The following is a 25,965-nucleotide window of genomic DNA, read 5'->3' on the forward strand; positions in this document are numbered from 1 at the left end:
CCTAAAAAAAGAGAATGAAAAAGGGCAAAAATATGGAAAAGGGCAAAAATATGAAAAAGGGCAAAAATATGAACCTTTTCAGAAATAAAGCAAAAAAAGCCAGAAAAAGGCGAGAGTCAGACCATTAATCAAAAATTATAGGGGAAAATGTATCAGAGAAGAATATATGGAGAAAAACTACTATCAAAAAAATCTTTGAAAAAAAGGGGGTATCAAAAAATAATCAAAAAAATCATAATAAAATACCCCAGATAACCCAGGGAAAACATGTTAAGGTATACATGGAGTTTCAGTGGTCCAATTACTTCAAAAAAATGTTCAATGGATTGTTCTCATTGAGACCTCTAGGGGCCAATGTCCCAAGTTGGTAAATCCATCGACTTTCCTTTTTCTTTAGTTGTAGACCCCGATCTCCTCCGCGTGGCGGTGGTGGGACCCAATCTATTAGGCGGCAACGTAGGGTAGATAATTGATGGCTTGCTTGAAGGAAATGGCGTGGAATAGGCAGTTCGGCTTTGCCTGTCTCGAGTGCTACACGCACTGAGTTCCGGTGGTTCGCCATGCGCTCACGAAACTTACGGGTGGTCATCCCTACATAAGCGAGACCGCATGGACAATTTAACAGGTATATTACGTGGTCCAATTGGCAATGTAATCTATGTTTGATTTTGATGGCTTTGCCCGAATGAGGATGAGGAAAGGTGGCCCCCTGGGTCATACTGTTGCATGTTGTGCAACCAGTGCAACGAAAGCACCCTGGTCTTCTCGAATGCAACCAGGTGGTGTTCTGTTCGGCAGTAGGGGTGGCCATCGGTCTCATTAATATTTCTTTCAAATTTGGGCCTTTTCTAAAGGCCATCATCGGTGGTCCGTATTTATTCAATTTCAGTGTGTTATCAGTTGCCAATATGGGCCAATGTTTTTTAATACTCTTCTGAATGTCAGATGAGGCATGATCATAGGTATTTACAAATATCATTCTCTGAGTAGTTTTAGAACGGACTGAGGTGTCAATGTTACGGTGGACTTCATTCATGTTGTGCCGTGCCTTCCGTAAGCATCTCTCAAGTGTGACCTTCGAGTAGCCTCTTTCAATGAATCGTGTGGTCATCTCTGTAAGTTGTTCCTCCATGATGGTGGGTAAGGTGTTATTCCTGATAACTCTCATAAACTGGGAGATGGGCAGGTTTTCTTTAAGAGCTGGCGGATGTTGACTCTCTACCGACAGCAGAGTGTTTCGATCCGTTGGCTTCCGGAAAACACTTGTCTGTAGGACACCTGCATTTAAGCTCACTGTAATGTCAAGAAAGTTAATCTCATTGGTTTCAATCTGATGGGTGAATCTGATCGGGTGCTCTAGGTTGTTGAGTTCCAGCATCATATTTAGGAACTGATCTTTTGAACCAGACCATAATACGAAAATATCGTCGATAAATCGCTTGAAGTACCTTATATGTTCTCTATATTTCATAAGGATATAAGTGTTCTCATAATCGACCATATAAAGTCCTGCATAAGCCGGCGCCAGGTTTGAGCCCATGGCGGTGCCCGACACTTGGACGTAATATTTCTTATCGTATAGGAAGTGGTTACAGCTTAAGATCAGGGTTGCCATATCGATTAGAAAAGCTGTTGGTGGCTCTTGGTTCGTTCTTTCACCCAGTTTCTCTTTTAGCACTCTGAGACCATCTGAGTGGTGAATAACAGTATAAAGTGAACTCACGTCCATTGTGGCAAGATATAATTCACCAATGATCTCTATCTGTTGAAGTTTTTCAATAAAGTCGGCTGTATCTCTGATGTAAGTATCACTATTTGTGATCAACGGCTGTAGGTGATGGTCGATGAATTTGGCAAGGGGCTGAAGAAGTGAGGATCTAGCAGAGATGATAGGCCTGCCCGGCGGTTGCGTATGGGATTTATGAATTTTTGGCAACGTGTAAATGATGGGGCAGACCGGGTACTGTACTGTTAAAAAGTCAAACTCGCCTTTCGTCAACCACTTGGATGACAAACCCCGGGCTAGGAGGTTATCCACTTGCTTCTTAAATTCCGGGATCGGATTGTAATTAACACACTGGTAGGTGTTGTTGTCTCCCAGTTGCCGGGTAATTTCCTCGTGGTACTGTTTCCAGTCTTGCACGACAACAGCACCCCCCTTGTCTGCAGGTCTTATTACTACATTGGTGTTTTGTTTCAGCTCTTTGAGAGCGGTGCGTTCATCGAGAGTTAAATTATGATATTTAGGTTTATCAGGCAGTCTTTGGGAGTCCAGTTCTATCAATCTTGAGAATGTTTTAATGCTGGGATTTCCAGAAGTGGGGTCAAACGTTGAGTTAGGTTTAAATATTGGTCTTTCCATGGTGGTGATGGAATCCCCAAATTGTTCCCGTAATCTGAGCTTTCTGCTAAACTTGAAGATGTCTATATTAGTCTCGAATTTGTCATGTGTGGTGGTGGGGACAAATGACAATCCCCTTGAGAGGACTGATAGCATAGCCGGGGTCAACGTGGTGTTAGAGAGATTGTAGACTAGGTTCTGACAGGTCTCCGGTCTCTTTTTCCCAGTACCTCCGCGACGAGGGTGTGGTCTGCACCCCTTCCTCTTGGTCGTCGTTTTGGCTTTCGGGTGTTGTCGGTCACTTCGTCTAAAAAATCAGACTGTTGTCCAGAAAGATCAGTGTCTGATGCTGAAGCCGAGGTGGATGAGCCTTTGTTGCCTTGTTGTTGGTACTGTTGGCGTCGTGGTTTATATGGGCGTTGGTTACGTCTGGGGTTACCACTATTGCCACCTGATAACCATCTGTACACAGAATGAGATTGATAGTCAGCTGTGACGGTTGTGAGTTTACTCCTTTTAAAAGAAATCAATTCGTTCTTGTAGGTGTCCAGTTGTGCCCCAATCTTGTCCAGCAGGTTACAAGATTTATCATTTCTTATTGTGCTTAGATGAGCATTATTGAACACATCGATATCCTTTTTTATTTTCTTCAGCTCAGTACCCACCTCCTCTACCACCAGCAACATCAGATCAAAAGAACATTTATTCAACACGCCGCACCAGCGACTGCAGAACGTGGGGTTGTTTCGCCCTATAGTGGGAACGTTAGGAACCCTAAAGCCTCTTGGTATGAATTTTTGTTATAAAAAGGCGAGTGCCTGACATCCCCCGCCTGTAGTGTGGAGGATACCCCTGGAATGTAATTGGGACTGTGTCTTTAAAAAGCACATTTCCCTTGCCAGGCACCCCAAAATTGACTTTAACACAGTGTGAGTGCGGTCTTGTTCTGGACTGTATTTGGGGATAATAATGCTAGTCATTTAATTCCCCCTGACCGGTCACCCACGAACTAAGAAGGCCCAACACTGGCATTTGTGCAGCTCTACTAGGCACTGCCATTTGGAGGACTTTGCTTCGGACAAAATAAGTTACAAATCTACTAAATATTTATAAAATTTCATACACTGGGTTTAAGGTATACAATATACTCCTTTGATTCTGACCCTATTAGTAACATCAGACCAAATCCAGCTTAAACCACTGCAATACCCACTGACAAAAATGGCAGTTGGGGGCACTGGTTTTCTGGATGATAATTTACTTTTACAAGCGGAGCACGGGATAATATCCCTTACTGATGACGACGCGGACAAGGTCCTGTTTGACCAATCGGACTTTGATACTCTGCCCACGGAGTCCGCTACCGATCTATCCCAACGTCTATTTAAACTCAGGAAACGGGAGATTGATCTAACGATGCATGGACATTTTTTGTCCGATTACCACCGGAAAAAATTCATACCAAGAGGCTTTAGGGTTCCTAACGTTCCCACTATAGGGCGAAACAACCCCACGTTCTGCAGTCGCTGGTGCGGCGTGTTGAATAAATGTTCTTTTGATCTGATGTTGCTGGTGGTAGAGGAGGTGGGTACTGAGCTGAAGAAAATAAAAAAGGATATCGATGTGTTCAATAATGCTCATCTAAGCACAATAAGAAATGATAAATCTTGTAACCTGCTGGACAAGATTGGGGCACAACTGGACACCTACAAGAACGAATTGATTTCTTTTAAAAGGAGTAAACTCACAACCGTCACAGCTGACTATCAATCTCATTCTGTGTACAGATGGTTATCAGGTGGCAATAGTGGTAACCCCAGACGTAACCAACGCCCATATAAACCACGACGCCAACAGTACCAACAACAAGGCAACAAAGGCTCATCCACCTCGGCTTCAGCATCAGACACTGATCTTTCTGGACAACAGTCTGATTTTTTAGACGAAGTGACCGACAACACCCGAAAGCCAAAACGACGACCAAGAGGAAGGGGTGCAGACCACACCCTCGTCGCGGAGGTACTGGGAAAAAGAGACCGGAGACCTGTCAGAACCTAGTCTACAATCTCTCTAACACCACGTTGACCCCGGCTATGCTATCAGTCCTCTCAAGGGGATTGTCATTTGTCCCCACCACCACACATGACAAATTCGAGACTAATATAGACATCTTCAAGTTTAGCAGAAAGCTCAGATTACGGGAACAATTTGGGGATTCCATCACCACCATGGAAAGACCAATATTTAAACCTAACTCAACGTTTGACCCCACTTCTGGAAATCCCAGCATTAAAACATTCTCAAGATTGATAGAACTGGACTCCCAAAGACTGCCTGATAAACCTAAATATCATAATTTAACTCTCGATGAACGCACCGCTCTCAAAGAGCTGAAACAAAACACCAATGTAGTAATAAGACCTGCAGACAAGGGGGGTGCTGTTGTCGTGCAAGACTGGAAACAGTACCACGAGGAAATTACCCGGCAACTGGGAGACAACAACACCTACCAGTGTGTTAATTACAATCCGATCCCGGAATTTAAGAAGCAAGTGGATAACCTCCTAGCCCGGGGTTTGTCATCCAAGTGGTTGACGAAAGGCGAGTTTGACTTTTTAACAGTACAGTACCCGGTCTGCCCCATCATTTACACGTTGCCAAAAATTCATAAATCCCATACGCAACCGCCGGGCAGGCCTATCATCTCTGCTAGATCCTCACTTCTTCAGCCCCTTGCCAAATTCATCGACCATCACCTACAGCCGTTGATCACAAATAGTGATACTTACATCAGAGATACAGCCGACTTTATTGAAAAACTTCAACAGATAGAGATCATTGGTGAATTATATCTTGCCACAATGGACGTGAGTTCACTTTATACTGTTATTCCCCACTCAGATGGTCTCAGAGTGCTAAAAGAGAAACTGGGTGAAAGAACGAACCAAGAGCCACCAACAGCTTTTCTAATCGATATGGCAACCCTGATCTTAAGCTGTAACCACTTCCTATACGATAAGAAATATTACGTCCAAGTGTCGGGCACCGCCATGGGCTCAAACCTGGCGCCGGCTTATGCAGGACTTTATATGGTCGATTATGAGAACACTTATATCCTTATGAAATATAGAGAACATATAAGGTACTTCAAGCGATTTATCGACGATATTTTCGTATTATGGTCTGGTTCAAAAGATCAGTTCCTAAATATGATGCTGGAACTCAACAACCTAGAGCACCCGATCAGATTCACCCATCAGATTGAAACCAATGAGATTAACTTTCTTGACATTACAGTGAGCTTAAATGCAGGTGTCCTACAGACAAGTGTTTTCCGGAAGCCAACGGATCGAAACACTCTGCTGTCGGTAGAGAGTCAACATCCGCCAGCTCTTAAAGAAAACCTGCCCATCTCCCAGTTTATGAGAGTTATCAGGAATAACACCTTACCCACCATCATGGAGGAACAACTTACAGAGATGACCACACGATTCATTGAAAGAGGCTACTCGAAGGTCACACTTGAGAGATGCTTACGGAAGGCACGGCACAACATGAATGAAGTCCACCGTAACATTGACACCTCAGTCCGTTCTAAAACTACTCAGAGAATGATATTTGTAAATACCTATGATCATGCCTCATCTGACATTCAGAAGAGTATTAAAAAACATTGGCCCATATTGGCAACTGATAACACACTGAAATTGAATAAATACGGACCACCGATGATGGCCTTTAGAAAAGGCCCAAATTTGAAAGAAATATTAATGAGACCGATGGCCACCCCTACTGCCGAACAGAACACCACCTGGTTGCATTCGAGAAGACCAGGGTGCTTTCGTTGCACTGGTTGCACAACATGCAACAGTATGACCCAGGGGGCCACCTTTCCTCATCCTCATTCGGGCAAAGCCATCAAAATCAAACATAGATTACATTGCCAATTGGACCACGTAATATACCTGTTAAATTGTCCATGCGGTCTCGCTTATGTAGGGATGACCACCCGTAAGTTTCGTGAGCGCATGGCGAACCACCGGAACTCAGTGCGTGTAGCACTCGAGACAGGCAAAGCCGAACTGCCTATTCCACGCCATTTCCTTCAAGCAAGCCATCAATTATCTACCCTACGTTGCCGCCTAATAGATTGGGTCCCACCACCGCCACGCGGAGGAGATCGGGGTCTACAACTAAAGAAAAAGGAAAGTCGATGGATTTACCAACTTGGGACATTGGCCCCTAGAGGTCTCAATGAGAACAATCCATTGAACATTTTTTTGAAGTAATTGGACCACTGAAACTCCATGTATACCTTAACATGTTTTCCCTGGGTTATCTGGGGTATTTTATTATGATTTTTTTGATTATTTTTTGATACCCCCTTTTTTTCAAAGATTTTTTTGATAGTAGTTTTTCTCCATATATTCTTCTCTGATACATTTTCCCCTATAATTTTTGATTAATGGTCTGACTCTCGCCTTTTTCTGGCTTTTTTTGCTTTATTTCTGAAAAGGTTCATATTTTTGCCCTTTTTCATATTTTTGCCCTTTTCCATATTTTTGCCCTTTTTCATTCTCTTTTTTTAGGTGCCTCATCACTTTTTTAGTTGCATCAATCTTCAGGTGCTTCACACAAAAAGAATTGTAGGATAAGAATAAGAATAATAATAAAATAAAAATAAAAATAAAAATAAAAATAAATATTAAAATATTTAGTAGATTCTACACTTTGATTAGACTTTATTGTTATAGATATATATGTATATATTTTTTCTAATAATCTGTGCCAGGCACAATCACCTGTCCGATCCTTCCTCCCTCCCCCTTTTTTTCTGCTTGTTGTGGCATTTAAATTTAAGAATTAATGATTCCCATAAACACTAATGATCGTTGTTGTTTGCAAAAAATTCTATGCAAAAATTCTATGCCACCCCAAGCAGGTTAAAATATCCCCGGCTCACCCAGACTACATTGGTCCGGCTACTATACCGTTCTCTCTGCTATTCTAAATGCAACAAGCTGATTATTTAAGATCATACATCCACACGTGTATATATATTGATATGTACTCTGATACGTATATTTAAAATAGCCCCTGTAGCTAAGCAATGTTAATTAACAACTCTCTCTTTGTGATGCTGCACTAATGTCAGATCCGTGCAGGAGCCCAGCCGGGGAAACCCGGAAGTGTGTGCGCTCCAAACTTGCGTGTCAAACTACGTATTGCTGAGTGAGTTCAGCACAGCAGCCGGGGAAACCCGGAAGTCTATGCGTGCCACTCGTGCGTTCCAAAAGCCGATACTTCCGGGTCCCGAATTACCGGTGACTCCGGAAGTGCGGCTCAGCTGATTGTAGGCGGCGTCCTCACTTAAACAATGTATGTCTAGGGTATAAATGCCGGGCCCGGGCAGTGTCAGGTAGCTGCTGCTCCTCTGACCATGGGCTTCCTTTCCTGACTTCGTTGATTGCTGTATTTTTCGCTGACCAAGTAATGTAAAACTTTATTTATGTACATGTGTTTGCAAGTTGTATATTTTGGTACCCTGTTGGCAGGTTACTAAAACATTTACCCCATGTGTTTATAGGCTCCTTGATAAAGGTCCGCTAATTTGGACCGAAACGTCGGGGCACACATGGAAACAGCACAGTTATGATGATTGTCTCAGACTTTAACATTGGATGAAATAAAAAATCTGGATTGGATTTTATAACAGAGATTGGATTTCTTTTTGTTATAAAAAGGCGAGTGCCTGACATCCCCCGCCTGTAGTGTGGAGGATACCCCTGGAATATATATATATATATATATATATATATAAATATATATATATATATATATATACATACATACATACATACATACATACATACATACTCACACAGACTCACACATAGCAGCAAAGCTCTTTGTAGGATAGACAGGCGGCACTCCTGGGTCTTAATAATTACTTTATGTTAGTAAGTTGCATATCAGCAATTACATGATGATGACATCGTTTCCAAGCCACCATGGCCTTTTCATCATGTTTATACAATGTGAGTGAACATGAAAAGTGTATGTGTATATATATACTGTACTGTATATACACACACACACACAACTTCCAAGGTGTGGCACTTCATGACCTATAAAACACAGACAAGTATGTAATGGTCAATTATTCAGTGTTTACTCACACTATTTTCAAGACCCTGGAAGTTGTGTGTATGCTGGAAATGTTTCTGTAGCCTGTCCTCAATGGGCAAACTGAGAGAGTGGGAGGGTGGGATGCCAGCCATGTGGACTAAACAGTACCCCTTCCCTCTCACCCTGTGGGGTAGCAAGGACCAGGGGTGCCGACAGGAGCGCCCTGGTTAAAAAAAAAAAATACATTTTAAAAATGAAATAACATTTTATGTAACATTTTATGAAGGGGGCGTGGCCACCGGCGGGAGGCGGCATGGTTACCGGGAGGGGGTCCGTGGTCATGCCCCTGTGAAAAATTAATGTGGGCAATGGGCAGAACAGGTGGGAGAGAGACGGCAGGTTACTGCTGCTCCAACTGTTTCTCCCCAGCTCCGCACACAGTACTGTGCTGGGGCAGAGGCTGTGCTGCGCTAGCAGCCTGACCTATCTCACTGAATGCCGGGCTCTCTGCAATGCGAGAGCTGGGCCCCTCCACCAGACCCGGCCTGGGCAACAAGTAGCCGCTCCCCCCTTGGCGCCACTGGCAGGGACCTATGTGGGTGTGTGGTACTAGGTGGGCACATACCTGCTCCTTCTGCAGGACTCGGCCTCCTCCAGACCGCTGGCTTCCCTGCTGCTACATGAGGTCTACAGGCTGACATGGCTGGAGATGGATCAGGAAGCCGCACTTCCGTGAAAGCCGTGTGGGGGACCACAGTGAGTGGAGCGGCTCCGCTCACAGGGGGGTTGATAGGGAGGAGGGAACAAGGAACAACTACATGAATAAAGATAAGAGGAAGGGGATCCCAGGCTCCACCACATCCATCTGCTGTGGGCAGGGGTGAACGGAGGCAGATACACCACTTCCCACCACCGTGTGACAGGTGATGCTGCTCTGCTGACACTAAACCCCCCTCTCCCCCTTGTGTAACAGGTGCTGCTGTCACAGTCAGCAACAGCATGCAGCCCCCTTCCCCCCTCATTTACAGCAGTAAAGACATGCAATGGGGGACAATGGAGTCAGCGCCCCCTTGTGGCCCGGAGCCCGGCGGCAAATGACTCCATTGCCTCCCAGAGTTCCGCCACTGTCCAGCACAGGAAAACTGTGCTACAACAGTAGCGGGCATTAGGGTGGGATACGTAACCATTGATGCTGCTTGACTATATCCCTCCAACATTTGAAGATAAGAAATCGGTAAACATTCAGGAAGGGGGCATGGCCATGAACAAAGGGGTGTGGTCATGATCAAAAAGGGTGTAACCACGTCCCCTTTCCGAATGTGTACTGTGCACCAACTACTACACTTACCATGCAGCTCATGTCACATGGTGGCTTGGTGGGCTGCTGGCATATTAAATAAGTACATTAAATATACTTATTTATTATGCCAGCAGCCCACCAAGCCACCATGTGACATGAGCTGTAGACCTGGCAGCAGGTGCACATATGTCACACTATGGATGCTGGTCAAGATAATGAATTTTACTATTCAAACTACAGCTTGAGCCACCTACTTGCTGCACTGACTTGCTCGGAGTCTGATGTGGAAGTGTCAGGCTCCGATCATCCCCTGTGACACGCACCCGCTGCCGGGGCTGGCCATCGCACCCCTCTCAGCCCTCTCAGCAGATTCGCGTCCATAGTTACAGTCTGCGTCCTTTCGATGTCCTTTCCCATGAGTGCACAGGGTGTGCGGTGCCGACCCGTGACGTCATGACGCACGGGACCAGGCCTGCAATGCACTCTTGGGAACAGGGGAGAGCCAGAGCAGCACCACCAGACAGCTCAGACGGAGCGGAGCCAGGAGGATTTTGATTATGAGCACAATGAGTAATAACTGACCGCCGCAGGGAAAAGCAGTACATTCGGTACAATTATAATTTGCTGGTACAGACTGTTAAAAACCGGTACTGTACCGGCAAATTCGGTACAGTTGAAGGGTGTCTATATCTATTCTAGTTCACAGCTTTGTAGGGTTTAATATTAGGACCCAGGTTTCAGTTTGCCTAAAGAAGTGGTTCTTAACCTGGGGTGCTAGTACCCCTGTGGATACTCTGCAGACGGATTTGGTATGGAATCCCGGCGGTCGGAATCTCAGCGGTCAGAATCCCATGTGTTATATATACGGGCAGTACGGACGGTGTAATGGTTACATTACTGCCTCACAGCACTGAGGTCACGGGTTCTAGTCCCACCATGTGTTATATATACGGGGCAGTACGGATGGTGTAATGGTTAGCATTACTGCCTCACAGCACTGAGGTCATAGGTTCTATTCCCACCATGTGTTATATATATGGGGCAGTACGGACGGTGTAATGGTTAGCATTACTGCCTCACAGCACTGAGGTCATGGGTTCTATCCCCACCATGTGTTATATATACGGGGCAGTACGGATGGTGTAATGGTCAGCATTACTGCCTCACAGCACTGAGGTCATGGGTTCTATCCCCACCATGTGTTATATATATATGGGGCAGTACGGACTGTGTAATGGTGAGCATTACTGCCTCACAGCACTGAGGTCATGGGTTCTATCCCCACCATGTGTTATATATATGGGGCAGCACAGATGGTGTAATGGTAAGCATTACTGTCTCACAGCACTGAGGTCATGGGTTCTATCCCCACCATGTGTTATATATACGGGGCAGTACGGACGGTGTAATGGTTACATTACTGCCTCACAGCGCTGAGGTCATGGGTTCTATCCCCACCATGTGTTATATATACGGGGCAGTATGGACGTTGTGTAATGGTTACATTACTGCCTCACAGCGCTGAGGTCATGGGTTCTATTCCCACTATGGCCCTAACTGTGCAGAGTTTGTATATCCCCCCGTGCTTGCGTGGGTTTCCTCCGGGCACTCCGGTTTCCTCCCACAATCCAAAAATATACAGGTAGGTCAATTGACTTCCAACAAAATTAACCCTAGAATGTCTGTGTGTATGGAATATATATTGTAACCTCCACTGGGGCAGCAACTGATGTGCATGGGCAACTATACTCTGTACAGCGCTGCGGAATATATATGTGCTATATAAGAAACTGTTAATAAATAAAATAAATAAAATACTTATAGACACATACAATGTAAATGCATGAAGCAGCTGGGATGTGGGTGGCAATTGTGGGTGGTGGGTTTTAAATGTGTGGATTTAAAGACGGGGTCCTAGTGCCACAGACACCTAAGAATTTTATTTGACTTTATTATATTACCATTAACAATTGGATTGATCAGCTTTCATCTGATTGTCCCTATGGTATATATGTGGCAATTTTACTTATATAGAATGGCGGGGGATGGGACATAGGGCATGCTTCTTGTTTGTAAGTGAAGCAAAAATAGCAATCAACTGGGCAAATAAAATACTGCTCTGCAGATGGGGCAGATGTAACATGTGCAGAGACAGTAATATTTAGGTGGTGGGGGGAGGGGTTTTCAAACTTAAATCTAAATTACAGTGTAACCGTAAAGCTGTCTAGCAACTGTGGGCTACATGCAAAAGCATCTAGTATTTATTCTGCACAGAATTGGGAGATGATTTGTTCATTAACAGGCCTTTACTAGGACACACGGGTATGTACAGAGGCTCAAGGAAAAGAAATTCCATGTTGAATTAAGAAGAGGATTCTTCACCATTAGAGCAGTAACATTCTGGAACTCATTGCCGGTGGGGTGGTTACAGCAACTGCTGTTAATGAATTTAAATCTAAACTGGCCGCTAAGGGAATCCTATAGACATGACTCAAGTCAGTAGTTACAAGTCAGATAGGTTGAACTTGAAGGACTAACGTCTTTTTTCAGCCTTAATTACTATGTTACTATGTTAAATGTATTTGGTCCCCTCGCACAGCAACCATGAAACAGGCTCCGAGTTCATTGTAAATTGTCATATGCACTGAACTGACATTAAGATGGGAATGTATTCACAATCAGAAATACATCAGTGAACTTTTCTGTGCAAAAGATGCACAGAATCTCTCCCGATGATTTTAGAATTACTAGCCAGAATTATCCAAATAAATCCTTTAAAACAGATATATATCCGATTCCATTGTACAGAGGTATGATGGACACCAAAGCATCATAAGAAAAGGCTTCACAACCACAAAAATAAACAGCGCCATTGTGAAATTGTCCACACTTTACCTGATCTCCTGGATTTGCCACTAAAAGTATTTTCTAAAGTTCAAAACTTCTCTGGTAATCTAAAATGACTCATCAAACATCTTGATTTAAAACTTCGGAGACAATTGGGGGAAATTTACTAAGATGGGAGTTCTATTCACATGGAATGTTGCTATGGGCAACCAATCAGAATCTACTTATTTATTTAGCAAATTCTGGAAGATAATAGATAGTATCTAATTGGTTTCCCATAGCAACATCCCACCTGAAATAGAACTCCCATCTTAGTTAATTTTTCTTAAATAACTGTTGTTATGGTTGAATTACTCATTACTACAGGTCGGTTCTCCCTTATCCGTGTATTCCAAAAACCGATATATTCTGAAAAACCATGATTTTTCAGAATATTTTTTTATTTTTTCCCCCCAGCCCCTTTTTTTCATACTTACCTTGTCCCCCGGCGCCCATGGCGGTCTTCGGGATCCTCTTCAGTGGCATGTCCGGTCCCAGGGGTGCATTGTATGAATGTGCACATGCGCAATGCACCCCTGGGACCGGAGATGAAACTGAAGAGGATCCTGAAGGCCGCCGTGGACACTGGGGGACACCGTGGATGTCGTGGAACCATCGGGGCACCACCAGGGGACCAGGTAACTATGAATAAAAAAAATCCAAAATCCAAAAAAATCCAAAATCCAAAATGCTCGTAGTCCCGAGCATTTCGGATAAGGGATACTAAACCCGAAGTTATTTATGGTCAAAGTGACAGAAGAAAACCAATGCTAGTGGCTGCCAATCGTAACACATGTGGACAATCAGAAGAACAACTGTGCACCACCACATCTGAACCTAAGGATGAAAGGTAAACACAATTTACTTAATGTAAAATTAATTTAATATTACTATTCCATACACTGTATATCAATAAAAATAACTTATCCTATGGGGTGCTAGGAAAAAATACTGATACTATATGGTCCCGTGATTCAAGATCCTTTGGAGACCACCGGCTTAGAGCCTCACCGTGGCCAAAAGGAGACCCAGGGGTGAGGTTGGAGTTTTGGCAAGGATGACATTAAAATAATTTACAATTGATTGTCACATTATTTAACCCTTTGAGTTTTAGGTGAATTTGTCAAAACAGAGGTGAAAATTGCCCAGCAAACATTTGTATTCATCATAATGCCCAGTAATGTTTACCTTATATAGGAAATATAAATCTTTTTCTTTTACACATTTGTTTATTTGAATTTACATACCAAATGTGAGCGACGCTGGAATTTTCAGCGGATATCTTGAACGTCTTTCGCGGAGATGTTGGCGCTTAAAGGGTTAAAGGCAAAGCTAGGAAATAATCATTTCAAAAATGTAAATAATCTATCATTCACAAAGCAATTTGACATCACGATTATTATTTATTTTTAACAAAAATACTTTGCAGGGATTTCCAGCATGACTGGTTTTATAGTTTATATGTTACACATATTTTTAATATGAATTTGCACATAACGGCTGAATCCCAGTTCTCAGGAATGAGGCTGGTTTATAGCGCAAATATACCGCACTTGTTAAACGGTATATTGCCATTTTTTCCCCATTTCAAAACGTTTAAGGCTGCAGTGGGAAAGCGCCAGAGTTGATTTACCGGTTAAAGATAACCGGTATTTCAAAACGTTTAAAAAGCAGAGTCCTACACGTTTCCGAGCCGTTTTTTATGCAGTGAGAATGGCTGTGAAACGGTATTTAGTAAAAACAACAGATTCCAGACCTGTGATAGGCTGTCCCCTGCATTCTGCCTTGAAATGTGTTCAGGGGATTAAACGGGTTGACTGATGTGAATGGTACTTAAACTGTATTTAAACGGTAATCTACTGCAATGTGAAGGCTCAGACCCGTTTTAAATACCGTTTAAAAATACCGTTTTTTGAAATGTTTTAACAGTGTGAAAGCGGTATATATGTAGGTGCGTATAAGTTCCAGAGGTATATAGAGGTGTGACACAGTGGGTTGTAAGTGAAATCTGACTGTTTATTGGAGGAACACATATATTTATATTTAAACACCTTTATATTAATCAGATTCACGGTGTCATAGTTGAGTGTGGCCCATATTTTTACAGCTACTATGAGTAAACCGGTAATCAGTGACTTGTAGACATATGGGGTGAGATTTAATTGGATGAGAGATTCAGAAAGTGAGAGATTTGGTAAGAAATCTCCAGTTTTTTTAAAGCGGCAATCATTTACACAGCAAAACCAGTTTGATTTTGCAGTGTAAATGATTGCCGCTTTAAAAAAACTGGAGATTTCTTACCAAATCTTTCACTTTCTGAATCCCTCATCCTATTAAATATCACCCATGGCCTCAGTTACAGTTAAGGGGTGTTCAAATGCATTTTTATTTAAGTATTTTGCATGCAACAAAAATACTGGCTTCATGGCTTGTTGTTGTAACATAAATACTGGTCAGCTCTAGCCTAAACCTGAAATTTAGAGTTTATTTATAAACAGTTTCTTACATAGCACACACATATTCCGCAGCGCTGTACAGAGAATATTTGAACATTCGCATCAGTCCCTGCCCCAGTGGAGCTTAAAATCTATATTCCCTGCCACACGTACACACACACACACAGACATTCTAGGGTTAATGTTTGTTAGAACTTGAAGCCAATTAACCTACCAGTATATATTTTGGATTGTGGGTGGAAACCAGAGTATCCGTAGTACACTCATGCAAGCACGGGAAGAATATACAAACTCTGCACAGTTAGGGCCATGGTGGGAATCGAACCCATGACCTCAGTGCTGTGAGGCAGTAATGCTAACCATTACACCATCCGTACTGCCCTGTATATATAACACATGGTGGGAATCGAACCCATGACCTCAGCGCTGTGAGGCAGTGATGCTAACCACTACACCATCCGTACTGCCCCGTATATATAACACATGGTGGGGATAGAACCCATGACCTCAGCGCTGTGAGGCAGTAATGCTAACCATTACACCGTCCGTACTGCCCCGTATATATAACACATGGTGGGGATAGAACCCATGACCTCAGCGCTGTGAGGCAGTAATGCTAACCATTACACCATCCGTACTGCCCCGTATATATAACACATGGTGGGGATAGAACCCATGACCTCAGCGCTGTGAGGCAGTGATGCTAACCACTACACCTTCTGTGAGCTGTGACACCTTCCACCCAACTCTAACTTTGCTCCTTCAAACTTATAGGAATTTTTCTGAAGTTTTATACTTATGTGTTTCTGTGAATATCATTAAGGGAGTATCATTAATCCAAGGATAGCCGCTGATGGAAGAGGCATAAAATACCCCCAAAAAAATTTTTTTGCCGCATCATTAGTGCTACTTTTAAGTTATGTTTACTTACTATATGGGAAGTGATTAACTTTGAATGCCAACATCGGCAAAAAAACGCCAGCGTCCCTCACATTTTTTATATAAATTCAAATAAAAAATGTTGAGTAAAAAAGATTGTATTTCCTATATAAGGTAAACATTACAGGTCATTATGATGAATGCAAATGTTTGCTTGGCAATTTTCACACCTGTTTTGACAAATTCACTTGGCAATCAAAGGGTTAAGCACGACAGATAATAGCGACAAGCTTGCGTGCATGTAAATTGGCCCAAAGCAGGGTTTAATGTCTCCAAATGCAGTTAGCCACCTCTTAAAGTCTCTGTGGTTTCCATGCAGAGCAGCACATAAAGCCGTGTAGCAGTTAAATCGCCGATTCAGAATTTAATTACATGTTAACAATAAACAAGCACGTAACGCAGTCCACAAAGAGATGATAGACAGAGCGAATATCACCCGTTTTTCTCTGTCGGTCAAGCGCAAGATATGTTCCAGATGGGATGCGCTCAGCGTCCCGGCGGACGGGATGCCGGCAGTCACAATATCGACACTGGTGTCTGGAATACCACCAGGAGACCGGCACAGACATCCAATAAGATACCGGACCACTACACCGTCGTAAATTATGGTTTTAGGTGCTCAAAATAAAGTTGTTCAAAGAGAAAATGGGAGAGAAATATTATACATTAAGAGGATTTTAAGTACAGAACGACACCGTGAAAATGTATAATTGTCAAGATAAGAAAGTATTGGTTTATAGGGTGTTTAGGATGAGAAGGACTCATTTAATTAAAGAACCAAAAAATGCATAGGATAAACATAAGGCGGTCACATCTGGCTGTATTTATTATTCATTTATTGCCATATATTATATAGCGCACACATATTGCGCAGCGCTATACAAGAAATATTTTGGCCATTCGCATCAGTCCCTGCCCCAATGGATATTTCCAACCACATACACACTTTTACACTAGGGTTCATTTTGTTGGCAGCCAATTAACCTACCAGTATATTTTTGGATTGTGCTAGGAAACCCGGAGGAAACCCACACAAGTACGGGGAGAATATACAAACTCGACACAGTTTAGGCCATGGTGGGAATCAAACCCATGACCTCAGTGCTGTGTAATTCTAACTATTAATACCTATCTCCCCGCAACACTAAAATTCACAAAACGAAAAAGTCAACGAGACGACACGTTTCTACTGACAAATTTGAATTTTTAATTTTTACGATTAGTATAGTTATTAATTATTTATTTATTTGCAATAATCACGGATTACAGAGTTATTACTTTTATTTTGTTCCTAAATGGGTCCAAAGGATGATGACTGTTATCTCATTGACCCCAATTGGCAGATTTTAGGCCACAAACCAATTAGAGCTTTATGATTGTGACTATATAAAAATAATGATTAACAATTTTGTTTAAGAAAAATTATTTTAAGGGACAATATAGTCATAGACAAAGACAATATTATTATTAGTAGTATTTTTACCAGTTATTTATATAGCGCACACATATTCCGCAGTGCTTTACAGAGAGTATTTGAACATTCACATCAGTCCCTGCCCCAGTGGCGCTTACAATCTATATTCCCTACCACATGTACACGCACACACATTAATTTCAGGGTTCATTTTGTTGGGAGCCAATGAACCTATCAGTATATTTTTGGAATGTGAGAGGAAACCGGAGTGCCCGGAGGAAACCCACGCAAGCACGGGGAGAATATACAAACTCCGCACAGTTACGACCATGCTGGGAAAAGAACCCATGACCTCAGTGCTGTGAGGCAGTAATGCTAACCATTACACCGTCCGTACTGCTCAATAGAGTACATATGTAGACTGCAGTGGTCAGAACTAGAACAAGGTACTAAATATATAACTGATGGTAACTATAGATGCCGCAAGATTTGGGGTGCACGTGTGATCCCCACATTCACTCCTGCTTCAGGAGATCAGCAAAATCATGGTGCAACCCTACATTAGACCATAGCCATCAAACTAGAACCTCTACTCTTCCAAACTGTGGACATCAATCCAATAGAAGACTATACAGTACTTTGAACGCTTAATAAGTAATATTCAACAACCACCAAGGGATGGAATCCATTTAGCATTTTATCCTTCATTAATAAAGCACCTTGGTATAGCATGACATCATTCAAGAAATTAATTGCGTTGTATTTTCTGCCTGTCTCCTAAACATATCCATCACCCAGATCAGCACCCCCAGATGCCTTGCCCATCTTGCATTAGGCACCCAATACTGACCACAACTGATAAACGAACATTTAGATATAAACTCTCCAATTAAATAAGCATCCAATAATATTATTGCTAATTATAAATGGTAATGGTACGTGGAATTCAAAAAAAATTCCAACGTCCCATTCCTCGCACAATCGGAATTCTGTTTATCACTACAGAAACTGATATTTATAAGGAAACATTAATGAGTCAGAACACTTAAAGTTTTATTATATAATGACTTTAGACAAATACCTGCTGTGTACACTATATTATATCGCTATGCCCTGGGCACTATAAGTGAAAGCATGTTTTGTTCTATTTCCGTAAAATAATTTTCTTTTACAGAAATTATTGCTAAAAGTAATTTATTTTGCAATACCAGAAAAATTAACATTTTATAGGTGTTGTTTAGTATTTGTATTAATAAAGTTTATATACTATATAGTGGTACACAGTACTCAAGATTGTTATCTGAATTAAGTTAAACGTAAATTGAATAATAATTTCTAGGCTAAATATCTAAACTTTTCGGAAGGTCCTTAAGAGCAGGACACAATGGGGGAATTACATAAGATGGGAGTTCTAGTTCAAATGGGATGTTTCTATGGGAAACCAATCATAATATACTTATTTATTTAGCACCTTCTAGAAGATAATAGATAGTATCTCATTGGTTGCCCATAGCAACATCCAATCGGAAATAGAACTCTAATTTTTGTAAATTTCCCCTAATGTATTAAAAATATGTAATAAGTCATAGAAAGATTAATGTTTTCGTATACTTTAATAGAGTATCACTGTTTCCAACTTTACAGCTAAACTCTTATTCGATTTGGTCAAATTGGTATAATAGTAGTGTAAAATAAAATGTGGTTAGGCAATTAAAATCAATTTAATAGAATAAATTATTAACCCTTCGAGTGCCAACATCTCTGTAAGAGATGTTCAAAATATCTGCTAAATATTCCAGCGTCGCTCACATTTGTTATATAACTTCAAATAAAAAATATAATGTAAAAAAAATAATTTATATAAGGTGAACATTACAGGTCATTATGATGAATAAAAATGTTTGCTTGCCAATTTTCACACCTATTTTGACAAATTCACTTGGCACGCAAAGGGGTGAAGCTGCATTTTTTTAGATCAGGTATGGCTAAATATATGTAAAAGAAAACTTTCATAAATTTAGAATATGTACTATTGAAATAATTCGGTATGAACAATTCCTTAATGAATTCAAAAACATTTAATTTAGCCGAGTACCCAGAATTCAAACAATCAGGGATTTTTGATGTCTAAAATGCAGATAAACTTTTAATTAAATTTGCATTTAAATATGAAGTTGTTTAACAGCTAATCTCAGAAATAACTGTATCCGTATCTGAAAAGAACTAATTTGTCAGAATGTGAAAAAAAAAATTCATTTTCTTCAGAACTTTTTGAAACCAATTGAAATCACAAAGTGAACAATGATAAAGAGCTAAATTTTTTCAACTGAAGATTGTGATTTTTAAACCTCTCCATGAGATCTTTTACCTCTCTAGTGAATAAACACAAAACATTTGACATCTAGCTTAGTACAATAGATAAATAGCCCAAGGTGCTTTAAATGCCAAAAATATAACGGAACAAAACCATTTTCCCAAAAAATTAAATTCAGTTCTTCTGATACAGTACTAGAAATATTTTTCACATGAGTCCTCAATCAGCGCCAAATAGCCTCTATTGGCGCGTTAGGTCCCAGGAGACTTGATTGCTCAAAATGTGCATCCCACGGGTACAAATTAAACTACTGTACACAGCAAAACTGCTTTAATCTTTTTTATTTTTATTTTTTGGTAGTGTACACAGACTACTACTGTGATCGGCAATATTTGTGTGTCTGTGTGTGATGGAGTCTGAATATTTATATGGGGGGGGGGGGTCGTCTTGGACTGCACAACCCTAATTATACACAGAGTAAGAGGTACTATCATGCAGGGACTTGTAGTTTTACTGCAGATTACAGTATTTATAATGAACTCTGCTATCTATCGTAGAGCAATATTGAGGTTCTTGGTAGATTTATTGGCCAAGAAATTCTTGTCCACCAACCAGCATCTAGGTGACCCTGTTTCTGGTAGGTCCCTAAGAATAAGTTTGAATCCAGTGCGCGGGACCCCCAAAAAAGCTTGCGATAGCCAATCACCCATGGGCAGCACAAGTGTCTGAATCTGCGCACTTAGCTGCAGCTTTGTACACCAAGTTATGTTGTGCGTCATCTGTCAACCGTGAAGAAAAAACAATGAATACAATTTATCTTGCCCTAATCACTGGTGTCCTCTGTTTTAATCTCTTTCATAGCCCCCACTATTAAGCTATAACACCCTACTATTTTAGGGAAACCTATAAACATTACTACAGTATATCAATCGGACATATTTTAGCTATTCCTGAGCAAATCCCGTATATGCAATTCCTGTGATTCTGTAACTTTACACAACTGGGGGAAAAAAAAAAATACTATCAGCCCTGGAAATACATTGTAACAGTAATGTTAATTGAGTCCAATTTGAGAAGCATGTGAAAAGAAGATTTTGCTCTACCTTTTCGTAGCCAACCCAAATATTTTCCATGCAGAAAAGTCACTTTCAGAATTCCCATTCAGCCCAAACCTTCTAAGACCCTGGTGGCAATTAAGCAGTTAAAATCCAATCTACAAGATGGAAAAAAAAACTCAGCTTACTGTGAGATCTGGGGTTTCTGACTCTACGTCACAATGGAGGAGATTGCTCGGAAAGGTGGTGGAAGGTCCAACGCAGATGTTTGCCTTTGGGACGAAACAAAGAAAATAGAAGTGAAGAAGGACAGAAAATTAAATACAGAACGGAAGGATCCTGCCAGTGAGGTGAAGTAATAGGGGTGTGAAGCTCTATTAGTAAACTACCTATTAAGAGTGGCGAACAGGCCAATACACCCTTTGTATATCCTTCCCTTGGGCAGTCTTCCAACACATTTATGAGTTGTATGTTATTTTACGACATGATTGAATCGTATAATGTTATGTGTACCGCTGGACACATACATAAGAGTATATCTTCTCTGAAACGACAACCTTAAGCTCCTGGGGAACTACAAGTTTCAGCATGCCACGACAGCGTATGGAGAATTGCTATTGCTTTTCCTGGAAGAGCGCTGGCCTTTATCGTTCCACGTAAACCAGATTGCCTGTTTTAACCCATAGACCTACAATGATCTTGTAGCTGTAGGGTTTTTGAACACTGAAGGATATTTAGAAAAAGAAAAAAAAATGAGTAACTTACCTTCCAAAGTAACTGTCCTAAGAACATAAACACATTCATGGGGTCAAAACGAGACACAAAGAGGTGTATGTTCTATGTCAGGCTAAACCAACAGAACTGAACCATATTTACTAAAACAAACACCCTCCGAGAGCTGTCACTTTGATGAATTTGGTGCTGTTTGTTTGCATTTTCGAATCCAAGTTCATATTATTATACATATTATTAAGAATTTGTCATATTTCATAATAAAAATATCCTCATTCATGAAAATAATCTTATTTATGATGTTCAAAATATGGAGAAAAAAAACATGACTCCGGTAATTTATGTGATAATTACATAAGAATAAAATGTAATTGTAGAGCAACCAAGAGACAGGGTTTGAAGAACACATTTTGAGAACATTTGAAAATATTCTGGATAAAACGCATCTATTACCCAGCCTTTTAACCTTTTCACAGTATCGTTGGAAATATAATTGCTAGATAAATATAATTTATTGTCTATTTAAAAATGTCCCACATAGAAAAAAGAGATCACCGGTAACAGATATGAAGAAATAATGCAGAAAATTTGCCTCTGATTAATCTGAGATGATCTGAAATATATTTCGATTTATAATAAATATCAGATCGAAGTAAAGTGTTTTTATAATAAATTCAAACTCCAAGTTAGCTTTAAAGATAAATATTGTTTTTTTAATAAATTGTTACCATATTCTGCTAATTTACCGTACTGTAGGTCCTGAAAAGCCAACAAAAATCTGTCAATTCAGGGAAAACCTTACGGTTTTGTAAAAATTTTCTGCTACAAACGACAGAGGGTTAGTGCATGTCTGTATGCACAGTTACATAACAATTAATTGTGGGTAAATATAATTTTAATTTAACGTTTAATTTGTGCTAACAATATGTTACAGTTCTCAAGAAGTTACATTATGACAATTGTGCTTTATTATATTATGTAATATTGGTACTGTAATTTTGATTGCTAAATGTCTTTTTGTCAAATCTGTGATTTCTCTTAATATTTCTTAAACACATCAAATACACCAAACTGGAACAAGCATTCTGGGCCCAAATTATATTTCTGAAACTACTTCTGTTCAGAATTTTTATACCATATTTTCTTAACATTTCTTGAAATGTCTACAAAATAAAATATTATTGTGAAGAAAAAAAACAACACCATATAGGAAATTGGAACTTTCAAAAGTAAAAATTTTTTTGGGGGAAAATAATTATTAAATTGCTTAACAGATTTTCAAGGAGCGAAACACTTGTGGCGCCTTATAAATAAAATAATAATAATAATAATAATAATAATAATAATAAAAAAGGAGAGGATAAATAGGATTATATTTGAAAGGCACACAAGCAAACATTCCCTAGATTTCGTGTGCGCAAATTAAGTTCGCAAATCTGCGATGAAGGAGTATTATATATGAATATATATGTACAAATATATATATATATATATATCAGAATTGAGACATTAAAACTAAGAATTAATATTTTTCATTGCTACATTTTGTTTTTCTAAATCAAAATAAAAACACTATGAATATGTGTGTGTGTGTGTGTGTGTGTGTGTGTGTGTGTGTGTGTGTGTGTGTGTGTGTGTGTGTGTGTGTGTGTGTGTCTTAGTTATTATAGCTACACTGCAAATGAGGTCAAAGATTATTAGTTGTTGCTGTTTTATTTTAATGTTGAAAATGTTTCTACAAATATCTATTAGTACTTTTATTTAATACAACCCTAACATTGTATCTGACATTATTGTTGCTATTATGTTCTGTTCTGCATTACATTACTTTGCTACATTTCTGCAGGGATATGACCTGCACATTTCATGCCTGATACAGTGTGATATAAGAGGAGTCTGTGGATGCTTAGCTGATAAATGGCTTATATGTCATAGTATAATGTGTATGCACTCAAGGTCAGATTATCTGTCTGATTTATATTGCTTTGTGCTAGTTTTATGTGTGCTCCTGACAACAGTTCCTGATTCTCTCACCGGAAATAGACTTCCACTGGGCTATAAGGGAGAATGATTATAAATAATACAAATAATAAATAAAGAAGCGGAAGTGTCTTGATACATTTTGTTGGGGGGGGGGGGGGGGGCAACGTTCTGAGAAAGACAATAAATATTGTGTCGGCCTTGTGACCAGATTCAGAAAACCTGACTTCTCCGATGTGGAACTACAATAGTCAGCATGCACTACCAGTCAGAAGGACACATTTATATACAGACACTTGTGGATTTATAGATGAACCATCTCTATCCTAGAATAATAATATATATTATCTGATACACAAGGTATAGGACTACTTTAGGACACCAAAGTTATCGCAAACTATCTGTAGGGGGGATTATACTGCTCAGTCTAATATATATATATATATATATATATATATATATATATATATATATATATATATATATATATATATATATATATATATATGTTAAGTCAATCCACCACATACCTGTACCTGGAGGCATTACATGGTGTACAGCTGCACCCTCTCCCTTCTGTAGGTACAGTATATTGCTTATTATATATTGTGTAGCCTCCCTCTGCGTCTCCGGGATAAGATACGGATCTGCAGCACTGTACAGGAGCAGCAGTCTACAGCGCCGGTTGCCCCCAGTGCACAGTATGATCATACAGCGACGCTGCAACAATGTATTCCTGTAACCGTCACCTAATTTACTAGCACGGTTATTTTATTGCTATGAGAGAGATTGGAGATCTTTACTTTTTAAACCTTAATAGGGGTTATAACTAGTTCCCCCTTCTGCAGTACTGCAATGCGTCCTATACACTGTGCAGCATCAGTAGTGACAGTGAGTGTAGCCTCAGCAGTACGGGCGAGTGCCGTACATCAGCCGTGACAGTGAGTGCAGCCTCAGCAGTGACAGTGAGTGTAGCAACAGCACAGCAGTGACAGTGAGTGCAGTATATCAGCAGTAACAATGAGTGCAGTATATCAGCTGCGACAGTGAGAGAAGCGACAGTCAGTGCAGCCACAGCAGTGACAGTGACTGCAGCATGAGCGAGTGCAGCCTCTGCAGTGACAGTGAGTGCAGTATACCAGCAGCGACAGTGAGTGCAGCATTAGTGAGTGCCGTCTCCGCAGCGACAGTGAGTGCAGTATACCAGCAGCGACAGTGAGTGCAGCATTAGTGAGTGCAGCCTCTGCAGTGACAGTGAGTGCAGTGTATCAGCAGTGACAGTGAGTGCAGCATTCGTGAGTGCAGCCTCTCCAGTGACAGTGAGTGCAGTGTATCAGCAGTGACAGTGAGTGCAGCATTAGTGAGTGCAGCCTCTGCAGTGACAGTGAGTGCAGTGTATCGACAGTGAGTGCAGTGTATCAGCAGTGACAGTGAGTGCCGCAGTCCCATACTGAAGGTATAATATACGTACAATGTAATAGAACAACCATAAGCAGTCCATGCCTCTATAGCTGCTGATGGACTACAAGTACCACGATGTCTCCTGGCTGATGAGACTTGTAGTTCTACACGTTGTAATAGTCACATGACCCAGTCCCTGTCCGGGAGGCTGGGGGCACTTACCTTCCCAACCACTCTCCTGTCCTTGCACAAATGACTGACGCCAGAGGTTACAGAGAGGATGGTGATGTCACCATCTGCTTTATTGTCGTCATTCCTTTAACTTAAGGTATAAATAGCACATTCAGTACAGTGTATATCTGTGCAACATGTCGGCAACACACATTTATTTACAGGTTAAGTAACCCTCTATGTACAGGTCCCACCACTGTGCAACTGGGCAGCCTCCTGTGTGCAAGTCCCTGGTCCACCACTATATCCAATGGGTCAGCTGTCAGAGTCCAGCTCCCGTCTGCCCTGCTCCTCTGTCTTGTCTGCGGCAGACTTGGAGCCTTTGGTCCACTTCTGTCCGTTCTCTGACTCCTCTGAGGAAGACCTCTTCTGCCTTCTCCACTTGGCTCTGCGGTTCTTGAACCATACCTACAGAAAGAGGCATTGTTAGTCAGCTGTAATGACGGTGAGGATGATGATGAGGAAGGCTCTCATGTTAGGAATAATCTAAGCAGGTCTCTGGTTGTGCATTGGTTAAGCTTTGAGGACTAATGGAAGGGTTAATCAGTACAGGGTTACCCTGCCAGGGCTGGTGGTGTTCTAGAACATCTACAGAGGATGGTCTAAGCCGAGATTTGGTAGGGTATTTAGGGGTTAAAAGGTTAATTATGTAATAAGAGATAATGACACAGTGTCGGCACAGATAATGAGAGATAATCAGGAAGAGATGGATAAGCACAAAGGGTTAATAACAACGGTACATGGGAACGTACATGAGATGGTCAGAGTGGACACCAGCACCAGTGGG

General features: G+C 40.9%; 1 protein-coding gene and 1 long non-coding RNA gene across 3 annotated transcripts in view; both read right to left on the reverse strand.

The window, feature by feature from the left end:
* The window catches only part of LOC146050705 (uncharacterized), an 89,215-nt gene that overhangs the window by 12,065 nt on the left and 51,185 nt on the right, over positions 1 to 25,965 (reverse strand). The window contains exons 4-5 of one of the 2 annotated variants that reach the window (XR_014466348.1): positions 21,023 to 21,106; positions 13,904 to 13,988 (exon numbers count right to left, since the gene is read on the reverse strand). This is a non-coding gene — a long non-coding RNA (uncharacterized LOC146050705). The remainder of the gene's footprint in view (positions 1 to 13,903; positions 13,989 to 21,022; positions 21,107 to 25,965) is intronic. The other variant, XR_014466349.1, reaches the window with a different exon arrangement.
* GSC (goosecoid homeobox) overlaps positions 24,524 to 25,965 on the reverse strand; it is a 6,089-nt gene continuing 4,647 nt past the window's right edge. Inside the window, exon 3 of the mRNA XM_083167856.1 lies at positions 24,524 to 25,586. Coding sequence (XP_083023982.1) covers positions 25,434 to 25,586 — 153 coding nt within the window. The 3' untranslated portion in view covers positions 24,524 to 25,433. The remainder of the gene's footprint in view (positions 25,587 to 25,965) is intronic.

This window comes from Crinia signifera, chromosome 12 (assembly GCF_055691185.1).
Source record: "Crinia signifera chromosome 12, ASM5569118v1, whole genome shotgun sequence".
NCBI lineage: Eukaryota > Metazoa > Chordata > Amphibia > Anura > Myobatrachidae > Crinia > Crinia signifera.